The sequence below is a fragment of the Chenopodium album genome, chromosome 6 (assembly GCF_948465745.1).
Source record: "Chenopodium album chromosome 6, dcCheAlbu1.1, whole genome shotgun sequence".
In the NCBI taxonomy this organism is placed as follows: Eukaryota; Viridiplantae; Streptophyta; class Magnoliopsida; order Caryophyllales; family Amaranthaceae; genus Chenopodium; species Chenopodium album.
The window spans coordinates 62605908-62632228 of NC_137839.1; the positions used below are offsets into that span (position 1 = coordinate 62605908).

A 26321-nucleotide genomic window follows, 5' to 3' on the forward strand; every position below is an offset into this window, starting at 1 on the left:
GGTAAATTTCACACTAAATCCGGTCTACATTACAAACTCTTGTAGGTCTCTCCATACCTAACTAAAACATTATGATACTAATTATAACAATTATAAAGATTTTCTTAAAAATAATCACAATAACCACTATGATGGTTGTTTTTGTTGCTTCATGATTGCACTTTCACTAATTCGGATAGGCAGTTGTTATTTCCAAGCTTTACGCCTATGGAAGCCGAATCGAAAATTTCTGTCTATGTGTATCAGGAATTAGGATTAAAGAGTGGGAAAAAAAAAAAAATATTACAGGAAAGACAAAATTTGAATCAAGGTTAAGCACCACAACATTTTCTATATTTTCTAATGTTTACAAAAACTTTGCAGGATTAGCATCCTAACTCTATAAGGTTGAAGCAGCACTAGCATGAAGAGCAACTAGTGAAGCATAAGCACCTTCAGGTATTTTCATGAGTTCATCATGTTTACCCTTTTCAGCAATCACCCCATTCTTGACTACAGCTATTATATCAGCATTCTTGACTGTGACTAACCGATGAGCGACAACTACAGTTGTCCGATGCACCATCACACTATCTAAAGCATCTTGCACGATGCGTTCAGACTCAGCGTCCAGAGCACTAGTGGCTTCATCAAGCAACAGAATCTTAGGATTCTTTAGAATCGCCCGTGCAATGGCTATCCTTTGTTTCTGGCCCCCTGACAACTGCACCCCTCGTTCTCCCACTGAGGTGTCATAGCCTTGTGGCAATCCTGAGATGAAGTTGTGTGCATTGGCAGCTTTTGCAGCTTCGATGATCTCATTCTCGTTGGCACCTCCTTCCTTTCCGTATGCTATGTTGGCACGGATGCTCTCATTGAAGAGTATTGGCTCTTGGCTCACTAACCCCATCTGTTGTCTTAGCCAACTTAATTTGAACTTCTGAATCTCTACCCCGTCTAGGAACACTTGACCTTTGTCTGGTTCATAGAACCTCTCAATCATGCTGATCACTGTCGATTTCCCACTTCCACTTTCTCCCACAAGTGCAACAGTCTACATGATGTCAACAATGAATAAGATGTAAATATGATGTTAAATCACCCTTAATTTATACTACCACTTCTTAACTTTTTTTATTAATTTTTCCCTAGAAGATGAACAAAAGAACATTGTTTCTTTCTAAAAACTCAGCAGCCATCTATAAGGGCATTTATATCTTATCAGGAGATGTTTAAAGCTAAAGTTCAAGCATGCATGATTCGTGGACTGTTACTTTATACAAATAGGGCATTTTACAAGTTCTGTTTTTTTTTTTTCCAGTGCTTGCTGACTGTGATGACTGTTCTGAGTTCATCACAGGGGTGTTTTTGGTATCTTGGGTACTGGGTTGCTTTGAGATATTGGAAATTATTATGGAGGTGCTTGTTTATTGAGGTTGTGATGATCAATGAAAATTCATCCTTTACAGTTAGGAACTAGGAAAGACTAAGAATTTGACTTTGTGTAATAAATAATACCTTTGTAGATGGAATAAACAAACTCAAGTCACTGAATATTTGGATATCTGGCCGAGTTGGATATCTGAAGCTAACATGACTGAACTCGATATCACCCTTGACAGTTTCTTGTGTTATCCCAGCTTCACTGCTTGAGTCGATGCTAGGCTTACTATCAATAATCTTGAAGATCGAGACAGCAGAGTCCTTGGCTTTGTTCCTGTCCATAGCCATACTGCTGCTTTGGGATAAACCTACCGCTGAGATTGTTAATGCAAAGAAAACCTGCAACAAAAAACTGCCTATCAGACCCAAAGCTCACCAAAGCAATACAGTAACAGATAACAAGGGTGATGTGATGACAGGAAAACTATTATTGTTATTTTACCTTGAACACTTCTGCAAATGTAGCTTTACCATGATGAATAAGGATTGCCCCGATGTAAAAGCAGAAGGCATTTGTGCAATAAAGGGCAAGGAAAGAGAAACCAAATCCTAAACCACTAATGAGCCCTAGACGAACACCATGTTTTACAGGAGCCTCACATTTCTTCTCATACAAATCCATCACCTTTTTCTCTGCACAGAAGGATGCAACTGTTCTGATGCTTCCAACAGCATCATTTGCAACCTGGCTTGCGTCTTCATACATTATCTACAATAATACATGAAATTTAAGCTTTCTTAGATTGAAACTCACATTTTAAAGGATAAAAAAAAAAAGAGTTTTTTTTTTGGGGGGGGTTAAATTGCAAAGAAACTAACCTTAGCATCAGCACTAAATCCTTTCATGAATTTTGCTTGAAGGTACCCCTGAAAAAACATAAGGGGTGCCACAGCTAAAATAATGAGAGCTAGAATCCAATTAGCTGTGAAAGCAATTACTAGACCAGCGACCACTGTTGCTATGTTCTGCATAACTAAGGCCAACTGATCCCCTACAAGGCTCCTAACATTCGCTGCATCTGTTGCCAACCTTGCGCCCAGTGCTCCACTAATCATAAAAAAAAAGGTCCAGAAATGAGATACTTCAAATAACAAATGTAATCAAACTAGTAGAGATAGAATAAACAAACCTCGAATTTGCAGGATCATCAAACCATTTAATTTCTTGGTGAACAACCTTTTCAAAGGTCATGAAACGGATCCTTCTAATCAATTTACCTCCTGCAATTGCGAAACATAAATTCTGAAAAGGTATTGCTATAAAACTAGCAACACCTAATGACATGTAAATAAGTGCCCATTTTTTTGAATCCTTGCGAAGCAAATGTGCTGATTCATAGAATATTTTGATGACTGAGGAGATAAGGTATCCAAACATAGGAAAGATAATCCCATGCACTGAAGCAGCAAGGCTTCCAAGAAGCAAAATTGGAATTTCTGGCTTATTTAAGTAAGCCAAACGTCTCATAGAAACACTCCTACTCTTCTCCCTTTTTGCTTCTTCATCAGGTTTTTTTGTTTTCTCGTAGTCATCACCATCACCGTAACGATCCCCTTCGTTAGTCTCTTGAATATTTACAGGACCAGGGACACTAAAGCTGATGGAAATGGAATGCCTTCCACTGGAGGAACCTCTACTTCTTGATCTCCTTATAGAATATCTTTGACTTGCTGATCTACTCATTGTCCTTTCAAGATTTTGATTCATATCTAGACTACTAGGATCCATAAGGGCAGCTTCTTGTTCTCTGGCCCCTTCTTGAAGTCTCACGAGTTGCGAGTACCCCCCTTCAGGGTCTTTGATCAACTCCTCATGGGAACCTGAATTAAAATATAGTTGGAAAATTCAGTGTCTTTTCAATTAAACTATTTTAGGATGATTTTAAATAAATGCATAGCCTTCATGAGGTAAAACTTTAATTAGGAAAACAGAATCCAAAATTTGTTTATTAGTAGCTTAACGAAACTATACACAAGTAACAAGGGCATTTGGTGTGTTACCTTTCTCAATGATTTTCCCTTGATGAACGACTGCTATCGTGTCAGCATTCTTGATGGTAGTCAATCGATGTGCAACAATGACAGTAGTTCTATTTGACATAATTCTGTCAAGTGCATCTTGTACAATGCGTTCAGATTCAGCATCAAGGGCACTAGTAGCCTCATCTAGGAGGAGAATTCTCGGGTTTTTCAGAATAGCTCGTGCAATGGCTATTCTTTGCTTCTGACCACCAGAAAGTTGGGTTCCTCTCTCCCCAACCATAGTGTCCAAACCCTGCAAATAATGAATAAAATATCCACTTAAGTACCTTCTTTGGCTTGTTATAAAGCATTCTCTCTTACCTATGCATGCCAGCATAAAATGAAAATCCTAATTGTTTCTTTAGCTCATCTACGAATTCAGACTTGGAGATACTTCTGTTTAAATGTTCTAGAAAATAAAATATCCATTCAGTGAACATTCTCTTAAAGGGGTTACCTTTGGAAGCTTATCAATAAATTTGGCAGCATTAGCAAGCTCAATAGCAGTCCTAATTTCAGCATCAGTGGCACCTTCCTTCCCATATGCTATGTTTTCTCTTAAAGTAGTAGTAAAGAGAACAGGCTCCTGACTCACTAATCCAATCTTCTGTCTAATCCAAGCTAACTGAAGTTGCTTCAAATTAACACCATCAATGAGAACCTCACCCGAATCAGGATCATAGAATCTCTCGATGAGGCTAACGACTGTAGATTTTCCACTCCCACTTTGTCCTACTAGAGCGACAGTTGTTCCACTGGAAATATGCAAGCTGAATCCGGAAAAAATCAACACATCAGGCCTTGCAGGGTACCGAAAAGTAACATTTTTTAGCTCAATATCACCCCTGATATCTTCCAATACAATGCCTTCAGTGCTTGAGGCATCTATTGTTGGTGACCTATGTATTGCCTCAAACATCTTGTATGCTGCTGCTTGTCCAGCTGCAAATGCATTCAGACACGGAGATGTCTGTCCTAACGACCTGTTTAAGATTTAAACATGCTTTTAAGTACTTAAAAATTAATTTAAAGAAAAAAAAGACAAACAATTCTATTATTTGGTTTGATTGCAGAATTAAAGGAATAAAAGAATGTTAAAAATTCACTGCATTTCTATTTTTTTTTTTATAATCATTTTCCTTGAGAAAGAAGAGACTCAAGAGAAAAGGGTAAACTTACATTCCACCAGTCATCATGGCCATAATTACATTGAGGACTTGTCCACCATTGTAATTTTTTTCTATGATAAGTTTCCCTCCATACCAGACAGCAAGAGCATATGTACACAATATTATGAAAATTAAGGCACCAAGCCCTAATCCTGAGGCTAACCCTTGTTTGACAGCAGCTTTATACGCAATTATAAGCTTGTTATCATATTTTTTTATTGCATCTTTTTCTCCTGTAAACGATGCAACCTAATCATATACATCAAAGACAGCATATCAGAAAATAAAATCATTAGTAAACACAAGAAGCAACTGCATTTATCTTAACAAAGAAACTTACTGTTCTGATAGCACCAACAGTCTGCTCAACAACATTTCCAGCCTCAGCGTAGGCCATTTGGGCTCGACTTGACATTTTCATCATCAACATTGCCATGGTAGCACCAGAAATAACCAGGGCCGGGATGCATGCTAGCAAAACTAAGGCTAAAAGCCAACCTTTTATAAAGGCAATGGCAAACCCTCCAACAAATGTTGCCATTAACTGTATAAACTTGCCAACTTTCTCTCCCATGGCATCCTGAATGAGCACAGTATCCCCTGACATCCTACTGATGACTTCTCCTGTAGTTGTTTCAGTATCAAAGAAGGCTATATCCTGCCTTAGAATCGTCTTCAAGTACAGGCCTCGAATTTTTGCTGCTTGCCTTTCTCCAGTTACTATCCAGCATGTTACCTCTATTGTCAAAGCAACGCATAGATTTACATCAGCATCATAGAAACGAAAGAGTCATGCACACTTTATTAAGAATATACCAGTGAGCAAAATTTAAGGATGATAATTAATTGATCCCTCCACAAATTTTTTGTTGTGTTCCTGAAGTAGTATTATTGAATGAAAACTTATTTCTCAATTGCTTTTGTTCTGAATTTGTTTCAAATCTTTTAGAGATAGTTCATGTTCATGTTATCTTGTGCAGATGCTTCATTTGTTTAAGTGTTACTCCAAAGATGAACTTGTACGATTATACTTACGTAGGAAGCAAGCTATGCCAGTATATATTGCCAGGTATAAAAACCTCAAGGATACCTGCAATCACAAATCAGTAAGCTAGTAATTAGAGGACAATTATTATAATTAATTAATTCACATTATGTTGATTGTTAAAAAAACAAAACAAAACACACTGATTAGAGACACTGTCTAAATTTACATCAACTTAAAATAAAATGGGAACAAGAACAATTGTAGTACTACTTTTAAGTTGTAACCATCTCTTTAATGCACTTAATTCCATGAAATATGCTCTGTTTGGCTCATTCAAAATGATTAACCATACTCATTCTTTTCTTTATATAGACCAATGATGGGGAGTATATTATTGTATTATAAGAATAATAAGCAGCAAAATTACAATTTTTTTCTTTTATGCTATAATTTTATTCTGTCCTTTTAATATATATATTCACCAAACATATGGAATAATAGTTTATATAAGAATTAGAAAAGTATACATTCTTGGTTCAAATCCACTATAAAAAGGTTATGATCAAGACCTCCTCAAATTGCATGATTTGTGTGTGCCATTCCTTATCAAGATAGGGTCCCCTAATAAATTAATACAATATAAAGAGAACTACACACTACCATATAGAATTTGACAAATGAAACCAAGTCACCCAATTATTAGTTTATCACTTCAAGACGTATTTACATAAAGATCACTCGAGTTGTAAATAGTAATCTCATTTAAATTGAGCGAATTTGTTTGGATTGCACAACTCTCATAAGATTCCAACCAATGAGTAAACCTCGTCAAACGTTGATAAGTGGACACTTTATCCAAAAGGAATCCAAATAATTAAACCCACACCCCCCATAAGATTGGAGAAAGAAGAGAATCAAACCTCAACTTGACCTCTTATTGTCGAAATATGAGAACTCTATTGTTAACCCCTTAATCAATTCTCGACTCTAGCTATAAATCAATTTTTTTCAAGTTATATAAAGACACTATCTAAACTAAATTGTCAATTAGAAAAGTAGTACATATGATTATACAAATAATAATAATAAAGTAAAAAAAGGGTCAAAAGAGGTGAGCCTAATAATGATGAACTAGAGCACGGCAAATAGTAGTAATTTCAAACGCACCATCCATCTTGTACGATCCACACTATAACAACATATGCCCCTTTAACATATGTCGGCCACTCAATGTGAAAACCTTAGTTTCTTATATAACAAGAATTAAAAGTACCAACATAAACTTTCTGATTGGTTGATAAGATAAGAAAATTCCAAAAACATATAAAAAACAAAGTAAAAAGGAAAAATCTCAACTTGTCAATCAGTTCGTCACTAATTTTGCTACACCCTGGAAGAATCTTGTCACTTTCAGTATATAAGTGGTTTTTTGCTAGTTAATGAACTGTCTTTTTTCATTTTTTTGCTCAATTTTGTTCATGATTGGTTTTTCATCTCCTTATTCACACAAGAATTAATTGACCTTTTACATAACAAATATGGATAAGGTGTTGCAAAGGGCAATGTTAGAGAAATCAAATATAATACAATACCTACAAAATATTATCAGTAAATCAAGTTTAGTTTATAATAACGGAATTGAATCATGTAAAGACATATCCTCGGCCCCTTTACAAAAACTAAATCGAGTGGTTTGTCTTAGAAGGATTCTTCAAGTATTTGCTTTCACCATGTATTATACAGGGTAGGTCATATTGATTATTAATATTGTATTTATCTTTTTGAATTGGAAAAAAATATAATAAAAAGAAAATTTTGGTCATTAGACATGATGTTAAATGAGCTAGTTTAGGCTTTCTCTTTGTTTGTTTCATGCCTTCTCTTTGTTTGTTTCATGCCCTATATACTATATCATCTTAAAAATAAATAGTTGACCGTTAAATTTTTTAAAAAAATTCATTAATGAATATGATCTCCTTTGTTGACCCAAAATACATTTATACGTTGTAAAAAAAAATATATATACATTTATACATTTTTATATAAGACATTTTGGGCAAAAAAATCATCCACGTAACTAATAATAACAACAATAATAATAATGTTTCAAAAATTCATGTTACATGTTTTGTTTGGATATTTATAATATAAAACTTTTTTTAAAAGAAAGTATTTCTTGGACCCTAAGTTTAACCCTACAATTGACTATTATTCCCCACGTTCAGACTCTACATGACATACAAACCCAAGTCAGATTTGGATTTTTATTCGTCAAAAATACTAAAAAAGGTAAGGTGGGGAACAAATGGTCGTGTGGCTTTTCTGTTGTTGATCTTAATAGACGTTACAAGTTTACAATAGATCCATTCCCTTTATCCCAACGCATAGACTATGCACACGAAGTCGACCTCATGCTCTCACATATAAAGTCGACATCATGTTCTCGCGTGTAAAATCTGATGTACACATTTATCTCATTTGATTTAACTTATTTTCTTTATATAAAAATTAATTGTCATTCAATTCATGAATATTATTTGTATATTGTATAGTAGTAATGTACTAGTATTGATGATTATATTAACATAATCTTTCCTTGGAAGCAAAGTCGTGTATATGTGCTGAATCCAATTGTCATTTTATGAGCAAAATTTCTATGCAACTTCATGTTATGAAGTTGCCACCAAACAAGACATCATTTCCAAGCTAAGTTTGGAATTTAATATTTAAAGTCCTTTTAATATAGTTAATAGAATAGGCAAAACAAATACTCAAAATTTCTAATACTTGGCAAGTCTTTATTGGCAATTAAATTAAAATAGTTATCAACATCTCATTGACATACAAACCTCATTATCAAACTAGTTCATACCTATGCTGTGCATCGATTACTTTGTTTTTTTTAAATCTATACATTTTGGTTATTTTTTTCCAATTTTTATCTTGACAGGTCATATTGATAATTCAAATAATTTTATATGTTGAGAGATTAAGGGCCTGTTATGATTGACTGAATTAAACTGAACTTATTGAAGCTGAACTGAACTGAATATTTAATGATAGAAGGAAATTAAAAATTGAACTGAACTGAAAATAATCTGAAGAAAACAGACCCTAAAGCTTTGAATGCCTCCAGTTTATAGATAATTCATACGGTTGAATTTCGAAAATTCTCCTTAAGTTCCAATCCTAATTAACCTAATTGTAATCAATTTAATTTAATAAAAAATGTGACTCAATAGCCAATAGCCTCCTAAGAGTCCTAAGCTTGCTACTAACCCATATAAAGACGTACCTAGTCATGATGTGAATAACATGTGCATATTCAACAAATATAACTCCATAATGGATTAATGGTAATATGATTAATTCAACTTCGTATACGTAATTGAATCAAAACACCCAAAAACATTCTCAAATCGAAACCCAATGTTCTACATTAGAATTAAGTAAAAGTAGAACAAATATAAAAGGAAATCATGTCATAAATATAGTTTAAGTATTGAAATAAGGAATGAATTATCTTTAATAATCTCCTAAACTTGTTGAAAGATGGGGTCGGAAAAAATTGTTATATACACTTGGGTACATGGTGTACCGGTTGTTGCTTATTTAATCATCAAATGCAAAAATTACCCCGGAGTGTATATAGCCTCCCATTAATCCAACATTTATTTCATATTCAAAAAATACAATTAAACCATTCAATTCCTAAAGTTTTCCTTAAGTTTGTTTTCTAAAAAATACACATAATTGATATCCTAATAGATTTGATTTGGAATCTAATTCAAAATTTTGACTCAATAACCTCCTAACTTTTGATAAGACTTTTTCATAGTTAGTTACGCAACTTTGAGGTGATATGTATGATCATTGTGTACGTATATCTAACAATATTAACAAATTCTTCGTATATCTCCCAAGTCCATATGATTAACCAATCTCATATAAACCACTCGAATAATACCGGGAAATTATGCCGGGAAAAATGAATTAAAGAATTAGAACAAGGAATGAATGACCTTAAATTATGAATATGTTTAATTAATTAATCTATCTAATCAGGGTTAGATTTTCTGTTAATTTTGTGATTGCACCAAAATAAATTATATTATATTGATCATGAACAAAATTTGTTCACGTCATCATATCCATGAACATGTACCCCGGAAAGTTACTCAAAATTACCCCATACGAAAGAAAAAACAATCACAACCGTTGTGAACGCGACAATCCTAATCGTGATGGACTAACAATACTAGTGACACTAAGTTAACATCGATTAAGAACAAATATTGTTCATCACTCAAATAAAATTTTGCCCAAAACCCACTTTATTTTTCATCCGGTCATCCAAAAATAAAAATCATAATAATAACCGATATCAACTCGCCAACTCGTGAAAAACAGAATCAAAAGAAAAGAGTAATAGAATTACCTTAGAAACTTCATGAACAACATGTTCGGCATCGGTGCTACCAAAAGAATTTATAATCTGACCCAAAATAAGAGTCATCAATGGCTGCGCAATTCCATTAGCAATGGCAGAAATACTTCCAACAATCATCAATATTATATCCCATTTATCAGCAAAACTAAACAATTTATAGAATGCAACTTTTTGCTCAACTTCTCTGTTATTACCATTACTACTATTTCTAGTTCGTTCTTCATCTCCCATATTTCTCTGTATTTTCTCTCTCTGAAATTTCTAATTTTATTTTTCTTGGGGGAGAATTAATATGATGCAAAATCAGTGAAGTGGGGTTTTAATAATAATAATAATAAAAAATAAAAAATAAAAAATAAAAAAAAGGGTTGAGGTGATGGAGAAGGATTAAAGGGGATGATATTATGATAATTGTGTATTTTTGGGATCGGGAAATGACACCGTGTTTTTGGGATCGGGAAATGAGACCGTCTGATACAAGAATTTATTTCGGGTTTTTGTGATGTTGGAGTAGCGTTTATATGTTGGGAATGTGGTATATAATTTCTTTGAGTTGAATACAACACAACGACCTGTGAGAAGTAATCGGAGAGAGAGGCAATAGAATGTGTGCTGTGTAAAAATCAGCTGAAATTGCCTATAAGTATGGTATTACAAGAGAATAAGGCAAAAGATAAAGAAAATCACGCATATCTGGCTTTCTTTTTTATCCAACTCATTTTTATTTTTAAAGAATTATATTATTATTTTGCCCTTCTAGAAGATTTTTTATAAATAATAGGGAGTATTAAATTAGATACAAGATTTCTCAAAAAAAATAAAAGAAAAAAAATAGATACAAGTAAATCATATAGCCTATAGGATATATTTTGGATTTTGGGGAGAGGTATATTTGGTATTATGGTGTATAAAAGATACTCTTATGTTGGATTTTAGTAAGAGCAACTACAATGGTTGGCTAATTTATTGAATAGCTTGACATTCCACATCATCTTCTTAAGCTACAACAATTCAAGCTATTTGTTGCTCCAATGGTTAAGGTAGTTGAAAATTAATTTATTTTTAAATAAATAATATTTTTTATCTAATAAATATTTGCCAAGCTAATTAGCTCTACAAAGCTAATTTGCTTGCCAAAGCTAATCAACAATATGTGAAACAATGGTTTAGCTACTAGCTTAAGATTTTTAATATTTGCAAGCTAGTCCTTTTTCCCAACCATTGGAGTTGCTCTAATATACTAGGTTAAACCCCGTGCAAATACACGGTTGTTGAATATTTATGATAATTATATAAAAATTAATAGTGCATGAAATATATTAAAACAATTAAAACATGTGAGAGAAAATATTTATAGTTATAATGTGCAAGTTGATATTTTAGGAAGTTTATTTTAGAATTTATATAAAAAAAAGTCATAATCTAAATGCAATCTTTATTTTTACTACCTCCGTTTCTTATTAGTTGCAACTTTGGATATTATTTGTGAGATATAAAATATTCCAAAGTTGCAACTAATACGAAACGGATGTAGTATATAATAACGATTTTTTTAGAAAGTAATTTTGGCGGGATTTTTTTAATAATATGTTGCCAAGTGTTCCTTCATATTCGCTTTTAGTAGTATGTAATTGATTATTATTTTCGTTTTAAATTATTTACAGCGATTTGATAAAAAGTGTAATGTTATGGTTTACATAAGGAGTAGGGTTTGACCACAACAAATGGTTTACGTAAGGAGTAGGGTTTGACCACAACAAAATTGGTCACAGTTCAATCTAGTCTAAGGAGCCAAGGAGGGAAAGTTAATAAAGAAATCCCCACATCAAATTTGTCACAGTTCATTCACGAGATGCAAACCACTCGCAACACTAACTTTTGCTTGGTAACATTACTAACATGTAACATAGTTGTGTAATTGTGTTTATTGTAGGGGTGAAAGTAATTCGGGTTAAAATCGAACCAAACTGAATTAGTAATTCGGTTTGATTTTTTTTGAATTCGGATAGGATCGAATTGGAAAAATTAAAAAAATATGGATTATGAATTGGATTCGGTTTGGGGTTTAAAAAAACCGAAAATCGAATTACAAACCGAATTTTGACCCAATACTTTAAGCCTATTTTCTTTTTCAAAGTATCCAACCACTTTCCCCTTTCATATATAAACTTTACAAAAGAACCAAATTCTCAATTCTCCTTTCTCAGTATTTTACTCTCTCACAAAAGGATGTAGTTAACAATCAAGAAATGATTGTAGGAATTTTCAGGGTGAAGTTCGAGTTTCGGATTTGAATGTTGCAAAAAAAGGGAACAAATTTCGGTTTGGATTGGATATTTGAAAAACTGAATTAATTCGGTTTGGATTGGATTGGATTGAATCTTAATTCGGTTTGGATTCGGATTGAGATTTCCGAAACCGAATTAATTCGGATTGGATTCGGTTTTTGTTATAATCCAAACCGCAAACCGAACTTTCACCCCTAGTTTATTGTTAGAATGAAACATCTCGATATATTGGTAGCATTTGATTAGCTTTTCTTAAACATTAAAAATAGTAGCTAGGCCTTTTATATACACCCGGATACTCATCTATTAACTACTACTAAAACAAAACATTGCTGACATCATCAACCTTTAAAATATCCTTCGTGTCATCCACGCATTAAAAACTTTCCTTCCAATTCTATGTGTGATGTCATCAATCACTAATGATTTTTATTTTATTTTATTTTTTTTATTATTCATTTTTAATTTTTATCTACACTTATAAGTGTATATAGAATTTAATAAATCAAGTTTCTCCCTAAATTATACTCGTATTGCACATACCTAAGTTGTTTGATATTTGAACGTGGTTTCAATTTTTATTTCCTTCAAAGTAAATTATTTTTATATCTAATTATAATCTTCAAACACAATGTTTAGTAATGCAACTGAACATAAATTTTAAAAGAAAAAAGATTAATTTTAATCGGGGATAACCTAGTTTGATTATTTATTTATTTATTTATTTATTACTTATCTTAAGACTTTAAAATGAGTATAAATATATTAAATGAGTAGGAAGTACCCTTTGATGAGCTTTGCACCCTAGTATAAATAAAAAATTTCAAAATATTAGCATCCTAAAGGTAGCAAGTAGGGTTTTTGATTATTTATTTATTTTTTATATTATTTTTAAAACAATACATATGGATTTTAATGTATTCTAGTACTAGATTAATACTCGTGTGATGCACGATTTTAGAAATTTTTATTAACATTATATTATTAATTAATTGATTGCTTTTGCAACAAATCATATACGGAGTAAAAGAGTACTTTTAGGAAGAAAAAGGTTATTAATGCGTATTTAGTATTTGATACACATACTTTTATTTTTATTTTTTTTAAAAATAATCTTTCTAATATTTGAATTTATTTGTTGGAAAGATAAAAAAAAATGGAAAAAAAAAGATGATTGAAAAAAACTGATGATGTCATACTCAATTTTGGAGGAAAAATTTTTAACTAAAAAATTATATGTGTACAAAGATGATGTAAGCGGTTTTAACTTTAGTAACATTCATAGATTTCAGCTGCTAATTTTGCCAAACATATTCATACAACCAATTGTTTATTTTGACATTTAACATCTATCAATTAACAAATTGATAGTTGTCAATTATTACTACTTTAAGGGTCTGTTCTCATATGATTATTTTCATTTTAGTTCAGTTCAGTTAAGCTCTAATAAGTTCAGTTCAGTTTAGTTCGGCTCCTAATTTCCTTCTCTTATAAAATATTCATTTCTGCTCAGTTCATTTTAGATCTAATACTTTCAGTTCAGCTTAGTTCAATTCAGCTGAGTTTAGCCAATGAGAACATGCCCTAAATTACCTACTCCTCAACCTCTAAAAACTACCTTCTATTTCTAATTTGTTGAATAGGGCTTTAAAAGGAGTTAAGGTAACAATTAGGGATTAATTTTTTTTTTTATTATTTTTTTTTTACCTTTTGGACCTGGACCTTAAATTTTTTCTTTCACCTTTTGAGACCTAAGAAAGAATTAAAATTTCAATTAAATAATTTAACGGAAATTTTGTGTGGAATTACCCTAAAGATAGGGTTATTTGTGAACAACTACCCATTTTTTTATAATTTGTTTAGATTTACCCGCAAAGTTTGAAAACGTTTGAGTAGCACTACCCAATAACGTTTTTTCGTCCAATTAAAACGTTATTTTGGCCCAATTTTTCACTTTCCTCAATTACAATGGTCAATTAATGCTAAAATAAGCAAAAACCCCAATTCAATTAAACCCTAAAACCTTAGAAATCAAAATCCCCAAATAATATTAAACTCGTGACCCCTAAAGTGAATTATAATTAAAGGTAAATTAAAACTTTTAAACAAATTAAGAGAGTTAATTGGGTGGCTACAGTGAAAAAAACGGGCTCTAGTAACGTTTTAATTGGACGAAAAATGTTACTGGGTAGTGTTCTCACATATTCTTAGGTGTAACCTCCTACACCTAGAAATAGGTGTCACTGCTCAAAACGCAGGAGAAACTACGTGAAACGCAGCCCACCTATTTAGTGTTCTTTAATGTTTCTTCCCGCTCAAGTTTCTTAGTTTCCTTTTTAAAAAATTTTAGTTTCTTCTTTTCCGATTCTCTCTCTTCTCCTATATTTCCTAATTCTCATCAAAGTTTTCCATACAAATTTTCATTACTATAGTTTGTTCTCTGTTTTTTCTGGAAAAATTATTCTATGTTTTTTCTCCTTATTTAATTTCTTTTTCCTTTGTTTTTTCTGGAAAAATTATCCTCTGTTTTTGCGATTGCATCTGTTTCGATTGGATAAATATGGAATTGGTTGTTCTCGACAAAGCAATCGTCAATGCAGGTTAGTTGCTTGATTTTGCGATTTGTAATTAGATTTTTTTTTTGTTAGTTTCAATTGTAATTGTTTTTTGTATGATTTTAGGTTAGCTTCGATTAGTTTCGATAGATCAGTTATTCAATTTCATCTGATTTTTGGTTATGTTCGATCAATTTGATGTATTATGTATAAATTTCGAGTTCTTATGAGCTGATTAATTTTGATTGATTAGGTTTTATATGGTTTTCTTAATTATTATGAATTGAATTTTATGTGATTTTCTGCATTTTTTTCAATCAATTTTATGTATATATTTTTATGCTTTATATTAATTTTATAGATTATGTCTTGATTTACTGAAATTTATCGTATAATTTTGATGAATGTGATATTGTTGATGAATTAATAATAAAATCAATTGATTTTTGTTCGTATAATTACGTCTTGATTTTACGCTAATCTTGATTTTTGTGTGAAAACTGTGATTAATTGTTGCTTATTGCGTGCTGCAATTGTTTGTTGTTCGTAATTTTTTATTTGTTCTGAACATTGTCTCTTAACTAACGAACATCACATCTATAATTATGAGGCTATGAACATTGTTTATTACACATTAACTTTGATTCCTAAATAATGAACATTACATTTAAAAATTATGAACTTATAAACATTGTTTATTAAATAATGAAAATTGTCTATTAAATGATGATCATTGAGTCTTAAATAATGAACATTACATTTGATATTGAATAATTTATTTGTATTCATTTAGGTGTCTAATGAATATTCTTTACATATTTATGAATTTACTTATTATACATTAAAAACATTCAGTGTTATTTATTTCAGATACTCCAGTTGAAACTATATATACAGAAGATAAAGAATCTGAATTAATGAGGAAAACAGTAACTAGTGATGATGAAGCATATAATTTGTACAATGATTATGCTTTTAATATTGGTTTTAGTATAAGGAAGGGAAATATAAGAACAGTTGGTAAGACTTCTGTTTGGCGAAGTAGGAGATATGTATATGTTCATGTGCTGGTTTGAAGACTGACTCTAAGAGGCATGTGAGGAAGTTTAAGAAGTTAGATTTTCGTACAAACTGTGGCACTTTTGTGGAGTTTATTATTGATCCAAGTGCATGGACTGTTGTGGATCATCAGATGGATCATAATCATCCTTTTATACCAATTGACAAAAGACATTTGTTAAGGTCTCAAAGAAATGTGAATAAAGAGCAATTGAAGGTCATAAGTGTAATGAAGGCAAGTGGTGTTAGGGTAACTGATTCACTACGTCTTTTGTCCAAAGAATTTGGTGGTTCGCCGAATCTTGGGTGTACTCGAAAGGATATATACAATGCTTTGACTACTGAAAAGGCCAATAGACTTGATGACTCGGATTGTAATCAATTGATCAAGTATTTTGCTCAAAGGCAAGCAAAAGAAGCTGATTTCTATTATGAGTTTGAGGTAGATGAAGGAAATTCCCTTACTTGTGTTTTTTTGGAGAGATGGAAGAATGAAAAGGGATTATGAACACTTTGGTGATTTGATGGTTTTTGACACTACTTATAGAACAAACAAGTATGGCATGATATGTGCCCCTTTTGTTGGTATGAATCACCATTGTAACAATGTCGTGTTTGGGATGGAATTTGTTCTAGATGAGAAAACAAGCAGTTTCATATGGTTGTTTGAGTCTTTCATGAGATTAATGGGTGGTGGGCGTCATCCGATTACTATAATGACAGACCAAGCACCTTCTATTGCAGCTGGTATAAGAGAAGTTTTCCCAAATTCTAGACATTGTTTGTGTACATGGCATCTTACGGAGAACTCAAAAACAAATATCGGTAAATTCAGAGTTTTGAAGGGGTTCACTGATCTTTTTTATTATCTGCTCAAGTACTGTAAAACTGCTGCTGAATTCGAACATTATTGGCCAAGGTACATCATTATGAACTTTCTTTATGAAACAATGAATTTATTATATTAAAACATGAACATATGTTTTAATTTAATTATCTTTAATTTTGTTGTTGCTCATTGTTATTTATATGAACATGTTTATCATTGCTTATGATCATAATTAGATATTTTATGAATTTATAGGTTTATTTTATGAATATGTGTTTTTATGAATTTGTTGGTTTAGTATGAACCTGTATACTGGTTGTTTTGTTTGTTGTTATTCTTATGAACGTCATAAACATGTTTATGAACATATATAAATATACTATGAACATAATAATGTAATATATGAATATAATGTTTATTAAAGTGAACTTTCTTATGCTAGGATGATGAACAAGTACAATTGTAATGATAATGATTGGTTAAATCATTTGTACTCGATCAAAGAAAGATGGTGTCCAGCCTATTCTAAAGAATATTTTTCCGGAGGAGTTTTGAGTTCCCAAAGGAGTGAAACCACAAACTGTTCGGTTTCTCATAGATTGAGGAAGACGGATGGTTTGTGTGATTTTTACAAGACTTTTCTTGATGTTGTGGCTGAGTGGAGGAGTAAGGAAAGTAAGCAGGACTTTCGGTTTTTGAGAGGTAATCGTCATTTGGCGGTTGCTAATGTAAGTCTTCTTATTCATGCTAGAGAGGTTTATACAATTTCGGTTTATATTGTCTTTGAAGATCAATTTGCAAAAGCTATTTCTTGTTCTCAAGAGAGAAAGTATGAAAATGATGAGACAATTAGTTACTTGGTATGGAGGCCTAATAAGGATATTATTAGGCATGAGGTTGTTTTAAATAAATTCACTAGGGTAATCAATTGTACATGTAAGTATTGGAGTGAAATGGGTTTATTATGTTCACATTCCCTTCGTATTTACAACATTCATTGTGTTCAAAAGATACCCGAAGAATACATTGTTAAGAGATGGACCAAAACCGCGATGTGTAGTCATGTGGTTAATGAAGATAGGGCTGTACACCGGTCCAAAACCGGACCGGACCTGGACCGGACCTGTTAGGACCGGGACCTGAATCAGCCAATTCTGAGGACCGGGGACCGGACCTGATTCAGCAGGTCCGGGTCAGGTCCAGACCTGAACATACCTGTTTTGTGTGTTTTTTTTTTTAAAGAAAATAAATAACCTGTTGGACCTGATTATAGACCTGTTTATGGACCTGTTTACATAAAATCTGAAAATATCAATAACAAAAACTACATAAAATCTATAAGTCTCAAATATAACAAATAATTCATTAAATTACATAAAGTCTCTAAGTCTCAAATACTAGAAATACATAAATTATCCAAAGACAACTTGAATTTTGGCGAGTTGCTTTCCCTTTGATTGCGTGATTCACACTAATGAGTCCACGAAAACAACTTCATCGTCTCCATCATTAGATACATCATGTTGCACCTCTAAATAAAAAAACAATATAGAATATATTAATGAATGATAACAATGAAATAATAAATTTGGTGTAACAAAATTACAAGTACATAAAATTAATACTACCTTTCTCCATTTCTTCTAACTCTTTCAAATTTTCTTCCATTTCAACAATTGACTCTCTCTTAGCTCTAAGCAAATCTTGTGTGCAAAGTAGCGCTTGAACCATCTTCAATACAAAAGTATTACTTAAATATGTATAAACAAATTAAAGTCATATTTAGATATAATTAACTTGATTTCATAAAATAAAAAAGATAAAGACGCATTACCTTAGGAGTTAAAGAACTCCGAAATGGATCAAGAGTACGACCTCCCGTACTAAAAGCGGATTCCGATGCAACGGTGGACAATGGAATGGCTAGTATGTCACGTGCCATGCGATTAAGAATCGGATAACGCTCACCATTCTTACCCCACCAAGTCAATGTATCTTGTTCTTCCTCCTCCGGCCCTAATTGATCATTTAAGAACCTATCCAACTCACTTATCGCATATCCACTTGTCCCACTAGTAGAAAAACGTACATTTGCGTCGCCTTATTTGCGTCACTCATACAAAAGAACGAAGCAAATGCTTTTTTTTAGCATCATTAAAAGTGATTTGCGTCGCACATTAGCCAAGAAGCGATGCAAAAGTCAGATACATTTTAGCTTTCTGTTATTTGCGTCGCTCTTAATTATTGAAACGACGCATATAATAATGTTATTTGCGTCACTCATTTAGTGACAAGTGACGCAAATGAGTGATAGAATTAAAATGCGTCACTCCTTTAACTAATGAGCGACGCAAATAATAATGTGCAGCATTATACTTTTAATTATTTGCGTCACTTATTATTAGTTGAGTGACGCAAATAACGCATTTGCATTTAGGTTATTTCTGATTCACTTGCTAGCTGCCTCCATTTTACTACTCCTATCTTCCAAGACGGCGATTTCCAAGAGCTAAACACCCAGAAATTCGAGCAAAAAAACCCCAGAAATTCGACCCAGCAGACACCCCAAGAAATTCGAGCAAAAATCACCCAGAAATTCAAGGAAATTCGACCCTAAAACCCCCAGAAAATTGACCAAAAACCCCCCAGAAAATCGACCCAAAAATCCCCAGAAATTCGACCAAAAAAACCCCCACAAATTCAACAACCAAACCGCAATCAAATCAACACCCATAATCGGAAAAAATTCAGAGCTACAAATCCCCCAATTTTGAGCAAAACACCAAAAAAAACCCAGAAAAATTGAGCAAATTCTGGGCATTAATTCGAGCACATTCGATCAAAAAAGTCGAGCATTAATTTGAGCAAATTCAAGCAAAAAAATCAAATCAAAACCCCATTAATTCGAAGCCTAGAAACCCCAAAAAATTCGAGCAAAATTACTGTCCTCATAGTCGAGCAATGTTGGGATTTTTTGAGTTTGTGAAGTCGATTTCACCTAAGGTAAGATTGCTTCTATTTATATTCAATATTTTCAAAATTACTATACAGTGTTGTGGGTTAAATTTTCTGTTTTAAGATTGTTTCTGTTTTATGTTAAATTTTCTGTTTTAAGTTAAATTTTCTGCGCTTTTTACAATGCCCAACAGCCAAGATGGGCATTCTGATAATCGATCCTTTTTCATAAAATAAATTTTCTCTTACTGTGAGTTATGGGTACCAAATTGTTCAACTGTTTGCTTTGATAGGTTGATTATGAGTACAACATGTCAACTGATACCAACCCATAGCAGTTCGACTGTGTTCGCTCCTCCAAATCAACTGCATTTAGGCTCGACATTGTTGAATTTGTGAAGTCGATTTCACCTAAGGTAAGATTGCTTCTATTTATGTTCAATATTTTCATTTCCTCAAAAAAGAAAATTTTCAATATTTTCATGGTAGATAGAATGTAGCATCTGACTTGAACAAGGACGTAGTTTAATTTCAGGTTTACTATTAATTCATTAATTAGAAAATATTTTATAGTATGATTGAATTTTGTTGGTTTAATATATGTAATTTTATATTGCAGATTCTTAATTATGCGGAAGTGAATTCCACAAGTTGCTCGAGGTTCTGGTTGTGGACAAACGATTAAGGCGGTAGTACCTATCACCACAAGTTGGTTTGGAATAGTAAGCATAAAGCTTTTTACTTTGTTTTCTTTGATGGGGCTGTTGTAATTTTTGTTAAGTAATGTGTATTTGTCAAACTCACTACTTTCATGTTTTTCAGGCAAGTAAAACTACCCATACATGCCAAGAAAATTCATCTAACTTCTAAATATTTCACTTGTGAATCCGTGAGAGAAATCAATCCCATCTGTGCTCAATTTATCTGGTTTGTTTTCTTGTATCAAAGGTGATTCTTGGGATCAGTTTGTTTTTTTAAGGGGTTTTTTTTTTCTTGTTAATATAAGAGATATTTTATAGTATTGAAATGAAAAAAGCACATCTTTGACACACTTACTATAAATGACTACTAATGTTTTGGATAAAGCTTGTCATTCAAAAGCTATTATAAATTGCCATTTATGTTACATTGTTACGAGTATCACATATTACCAGTTCTTGAAGAAGTGGGAAATTTAAACATGCTGCACTCTTTGATGTTAAGACTATTAAGTGGTGGCTAGTTGGCTACACTTGAATACTCTTATTCATCTTTGCTTCCATGCCATTTCAGATTGCAGATGTGTGGTCTTGTGGGGTAACTTTGTATGTAATGTTGGTCGGGGCTTACCTATTTGAGGACCCTGAGGAACCTAAAAATTATCGCAAAACAATACATGTAAGTCATTTACTATTTTATATACCAAGGTGGGGGCTTCTTTGGTTGCCTGTCTGACCCTTAGTGATTTCTGCTGGTGCAGCGAATTTTAAATGTCCAATACTCTATTCCTGACTATGTACATATATCTCCAGAATGTCAACATCTGCTTTCAAGGATATTTGTTGTTGATCCGGCCAAGGTCTCTTATGAGTTCATGAAATTTTGTTCGATTCTTCTCATCTTTGTATGTGTTCATTACTATGTAAATTTGTTGCATTGCTTGGTTGATATCTTTGCATCTGTTGTTTTGAACTTTTGATGATAGTGCCCCCACCAAGTTCAGTCTAGCTTGTGTATTACTCCATCTTTCAAGTTTGTTGTCACATTTTCTAGCAGTTTCTGATTAAATGTATTGACATGATAAAGCCCATCACTTAATTTAAAGTAGCTGCAATGTGGCATATTAGTAGTTTATATAAAACCTTACAATCCACGTTAGAATATATGACGCCTTTATTTGGACATTTTAAAATAGTTGTAATTATTAATTTCGAACAGAGGGAGTATAATTTATTTCGATAGGAGCTTGTGTAATTTTATATGGCAGATTCTTAATTATATGGCAGATTCTTAATTTCGAGAGAAGCTGTATTATTTGTGGCTTGTTAGTAATCTTAGTATAGAGCATATCTTTATTTAGGAAATGCTCAATTCAACCGTATTAGCTATAGCATGAAATTTGAGGTTGATTAATACAATCTAAGAAAATATTTGAAACACCCTTCATTTTCTTATAGAGTTTTCACTTATGTGAAATTTTCTAAGGAGATGTATTATTCTTTTTCTTATACAACCCCAACTCCTAAACAATACTATCTATACCATGAAATTTTAATTAGGAGACATTATTAATCATAATACAACTACTCATGAAGGAAAAATAGTCACTGTTAGGTAACAAAGAGTATTGTGAAGGCTATGTCACTAAATAATTATCTTAAATTATAGCATGGTGATACATTAGATAGTTTTGCCTCACTTTAGATAGTAGTTGTTGCTGTGTACTCTAATCATTCATCTTTCCCATGACCATACTTTGAGCACTATGGCCCATTTTTTTTTATCTTCCTTTTTTTTCCAAGGTCAATAGTTATAATTAGTGGAGTTTTGGTTTATGAGTGATTTTATCGATATTTTATAGTGAGTCATTTTATGCGATATTTGATGTCTAATGATAATTACATCAATTAAGAGAGACTAACATTGCCATTTTGTGTTGCGTCTTGCGTGCAATAGGATATCCACAAGACCACAACCTTCTTAAGATAAAGAAACATTGAATATTAATTTATTCACAAATATATCATAGATTATGAAGGCTTGTGTGTATAAATACTACCCTTTTTCTTGTTCAAGAATATGTGAATTTTCTTTTTTTTTTTGGCGGTATGTGGTTGGTTAATACTTAATATCTTATTACAATCATTTTGCATAAGATTCAAGTTCTAATTTGTTCAGTTTATTATTTGGAGTTTAAAGCTGTTATAGGTCCTTCTACTGTTGAAGTTATGAGAGCAGGAGCCTTCAAGATTGGTGAATCGCTGGGACTATTGACAACATTGTCTAGTGCAAGCTTTACACCGTATACCGAGGAGGAGATAAATGAGATTCGAGATATTTGGGCAGAGTATTTTATATGTAATGTTGAACTTTAGATTTACACTTAGCGCATGTTGGACTCTTGTTTTGGATTATAGGCTTGACATGAATGATTTTGGTTAATTGGTGTTGGGATGATGAGTATAATGTTTATGATATTGAGATGTAAATTATTGGACAGGTTGTTAATATAATGTCGTCATTCCCAATTTTATGGGTAGGCCAAATTACAAAGGAGACTCCGCTGAAATTTACATTTGCATTATTCAATAATATTGCATTTTAATTTCAATTATATTAGCGTTAGCATATTACTTTATACCACTAGTAAGGAAAACAGGTACTACAAACATATACAAGGCAATTATTATAATTAAAAAAAAAAATCACCTCATTTGCGTCACTCATTAAACAAACAAGTGACACAAATACAGCAATTTTGTATTGTCTAGTCAGTCATTTGCGTCACTCCTATATAAACAAGTGACGCAAATAACAAACAAGAAGTTTATTAGAAGAGTCATTTGCGTCGCTCTTTTATAAAGGAGTGACGCAAATAACAAAAAAGAAGTTTATTAGAAGAGTCATTTGTGTCGCTCCTTTACAAAGGAGTGACGCAAATAAGAGTCATTTGCGTCGCTACTTTATAAAGGAGTGACGCAAATAACAAAAAAGAAGTTTATCAGAAGAGTCATTTGCGTCGCTCCTTTATATAAAGGAGCGACGCAAATGACTTAAAAGTCATTTGCGTCGCTCATAGAAGCGACGCAAATACACTATAAATGAGCGACGCAAATGAGCCTTTTTCTACTAGTGTCCCCTTCATTCTTTTTGCCTTTTCTTTTAGGTTCTTCATATAATCATCAAATCGCACTCTTCTACTATTATCAACATCCATTGCCAAATTATCTCCGGATTGGGTACTTTGAGGAATATTAGAAGCATACATTTTTCTATATTCCTCAAATAAAGTGCAAGTGAACTCCTTCACATCATTAGCAAGTTTCATGCCTTTTTCCTTTCCATGCATATCAATTAGTGTCAATTCAACAATAACCAACTTAGAGTGAGGGTCGAGAAGAAGAGCAACATAAATGAACTTGTTCATTTTATCCACATTCCCCCAATACTTATCAAACTTTTTTTTCATTGCAATGGTCATAGCTTGAAAATTCAAATCCTCACTTTGTTCCCAACTATTCAACATATCATACATAGAAGCAATTTCACCTAAACCTTTATTAGCTGTCACATAATGGGAACCAGAAACACGTTTAGTCAACACATAGAACCCCTCTAAAAACAAAACCAACCTCTCCACTTTTTTCCAATCTTCGGGTTCAGGAGGCCTTTCATTGTCCTTCAAATCCTCTCCATCGGGAAGAGATATCCCACTAAAAACACGTTGAAACTTCAAAGCCGTTTCCAACATTATGTATGTAGAGTTCCAACGAGTGGGAACATCAAAGGATAAAGAAGATTTGGAATCTTTGTTTGATTTTTGCACAAGATCTTTGAATCTAAGTAATCTAGCAGGGGAATTCTTAACAAATTTCACAGCATTTCGAACTCTATCAATGCACACACCATGCTCTCTAATACCATCCCACACAATTAGATTAATGATATGAGCAATGCATCTAATATGAAGATTTTTTCCATCATTGATACATCATGTTCTTCTAACCATTCTACTCAAGTGTGCACAAGCAACATCATTTGAATAAGCATTATCAACAGTGACAGTAAAAAGGTTATCATCAATACCCCAATACTCTAAACATGCTTCAACTGCTTTTCCAATAGCCTCTCCTTTATGACTAGAAATTGGACAAAAATTTATAATTTTTTTATGCAATTTCCAATCATGATCAATGAAATGAGCGGTAAGACACATATAATTGATTCTTTGTATTGAAGTCCAAGTATCAATGGTCACAGAAATTCTTTGACATGTCTTAAACATTTCCCTCAATTTATCTTTTTCACTATAATACAACTTTAAACAATCACGAGCAATGGTAACACGAGATGGAATGTGAAATTGTGGACATGCAACTTGCACAAAGTGCCTAAAACCAGGTTTTTCCACATGCTTAAATGGTAACTCATCAACAATAATCATGTGAATCAATGCCTCTCTAACATCATTCAAGTTAATATTCCTACTCCCACATTTCAATTCACCAGCACCCTCATGTTCTTGATCAAAATACAATTTAGTTTGCTTTTCTTTGCCCTTTTCTTTTTCTATATTGACAGGATTACCAAGACATGATTCAACATGATTTTTAACATTTTTTGAACCATTAAGATTACCATCAGCAGCAAAAGTTTTAGTACAAAACTTACATTTAGCTCGTAGTTTTCCATTCTCAACGTACTCTAAGTAATATTTCCAATACTCAGCTTTCCTCTTACTTTTTCTGTTCCATATGTATTCTCGCCCCGCTTTTAACTTCTTATCTGGAGGCAAAGTAGATTGCAATTCTTCCATATCCTTTTCAGAAAGTGGCTGTGACATTTCTTGAGAAAAAGCAGCAGATCTTTTGGATTGAGAGCTCTCCATCTTCAATATAATTATACACAATATAAGTAATTTTTAAGTAACAATTATAAACACATAACATTTTATAAAAAAAATGTGAGAACAACTTACATTGCAAGAGTAAGAATCCGTGGTTCTTGTTGATCCTAAACATATAAAACGATAGAATTCAATTACAATTCAAATTGAATTCACAAAATAAACAGAATACATACAAATATACAATACACCAGCAAGGCAGCAAGGCAGCAAATTCTACAATATGAACTAAATTCGAAAGAAACAGATTTTAAACAGATTTATCAATCTACTTTAAACAGATTTATCAATCTTTTCTGATTTATCAATCTACTCCCAGCAAATTCACAGAATAAACAGATTTTAAACACACAAATCAAAAGAAACCAAAATTCAACATGCATTCGAAACAAATGAACTAAAATAATTCAAAAACAGTTACTTAAAATAAATAAAAAACCTCAAAAAAAAATCATGAATTCGAAAAAAATGAACTAAAAAACAGAACTTACAAACATGCAAACATCAAACAATCATAATAAGCAATTGAAATACAAAATACCCAATTCAAATATAATTAGATTAATTTTTTTTTTTAAAAAAAAGAACTTACAGGAAACCAAAATTCAACATGCATTCGAAACAAATGAACTAAAATAATTCAAAAACAGTTACTTAAAATAAATAAAAAAACCTCAAAAAAAAAATCATGAATTCGAAAAAAATTAACTAAAAAACAGAACTTACAAACATGCAAACATCAAACAATCATTATAAGCAATTGAAATACAAAATACCCAATTCAAATATAATTAGATTTAATTAAAAAAAAAAAAGAACTTACAGTGAGATGCAGATGCAGGGTGTAGTCGTCGACTCGTCGTTGCAGGATGTACAGCGTGTAGTCGCTGCTGGTCTGGACGTCTGGTGGGCGGTGGTGACTGCCGACTGGTGTCTGGGCGCCTGGGCGGTGGTCTGGAGGGAGTGGGTGTTGTCGTGT

At 32.4% G+C, this 26321-nt stretch overlaps 2 protein-coding genes and 1 long non-coding RNA gene across 4 annotated transcripts; 2 read left to right on the forward strand and 1 right to left on the reverse strand.

The window, feature by feature from the left end:
* Positions 1-303: 303 nt before the first annotated feature.
* LOC145636164 (ABC transporter B family member 9-like) lies at positions 304-10744 on the reverse strand. The gene is made up of 11 exons (XM_081687638.1): positions 10040-10744; positions 5649-5703; positions 4954-5351; positions 4624-4862; positions 3902-4427; positions 3424-3697; positions 2553-3243; positions 2242-2470; positions 1865-2131; positions 1498-1761; positions 304-1033 (listed from the first exon to the last, which is right to left on the reverse strand). Exons 1-11 carry the CDS (start codon positions 10280-10282, stop codon positions 380-382), a joined length of 3840 nt encoding a protein of 1279 aa, XP_081543764.1. The 5' UTR covers positions 10283-10744; the 3' UTR covers positions 304-379.
* A 4155-nt stretch (positions 10745-14899) lies between these two features.
* On the forward strand, positions 14900-16461 carry LOC145637034 (protein FAR1-RELATED SEQUENCE 5-like). Its single transcript, XM_081688549.1, has 3 exons — positions 14900-14939; positions 15765-15823; positions 15940-16461. Exons 1-3 carry the CDS (start codon positions 14900-14902, stop codon positions 16459-16461), a joined length of 621 nt encoding a protein of 206 aa, XP_081544675.1.
* Positions 16462-19334: 2873 nt separating this feature from the next.
* On the forward strand, positions 19335-22883 carry LOC145634984 (uncharacterized). 2 transcript variants are annotated; one of them, XR_014113723.1, is made up of 6 exons: positions 19336-19785; positions 20031-20153; positions 20357-20459; positions 20560-20685; positions 21010-21186; positions 22072-22883. It is a non-coding gene; the product is annotated as an uncharacterized LOC145634984 (long non-coding RNA). The 2 variants fall into 2 exon arrangements; XR_014113722.1 differs by having other exon boundaries at positions 19335-19785; positions 20560-21186.
* The last annotated feature ends 3438 nt before the right edge of the window (positions 22884-26321 follow it).

Excerpts from the sequence above, each read along its gene's own strand:
- LOC145636164 (XM_081687638.1), bottom strand. The coding sequence starts at position 10,282 with ATGGGAGATGAAGAACGAACTAGAAATAGTAGTAATGGTAATAACAGA. Across the intron at positions 5,352-5,648 it reads TGGCATAGCTTGCTTCCTAC|AGGTAACATGCTGGATAGTA; the intron begins GTAAGTATAATC and ends CTTTGACAATAG. Across the intron at positions 1,034-1,497 it reads TGTTTATTCCATCTACAAAG|ACTGTTGCACTTGTGGGAGA; the intron begins GTATTATTTATT and ends GACATCATGTAG.
- LOC145637034 (XM_081688549.1), top strand. The coding sequence starts at position 14,900 with ATGGAATTGGTTGTTCTCGACAAAGCAATCGTCAATGCAG. Across the intron at positions 14,940-15,764 it reads CAAAGCAATCGTCAATGCAG|ATACTCCAGTTGAAACTATA; the intron begins GTTAGTTGCTTG and ends TATTTATTTCAG. Across the intron at positions 15,824-15,939 it reads CTGAATTAATGAGGAAAACA|GAGATATGTATATGTTCATG; the intron begins GTAACTAGTGAT and ends TTGGCGAAGTAG.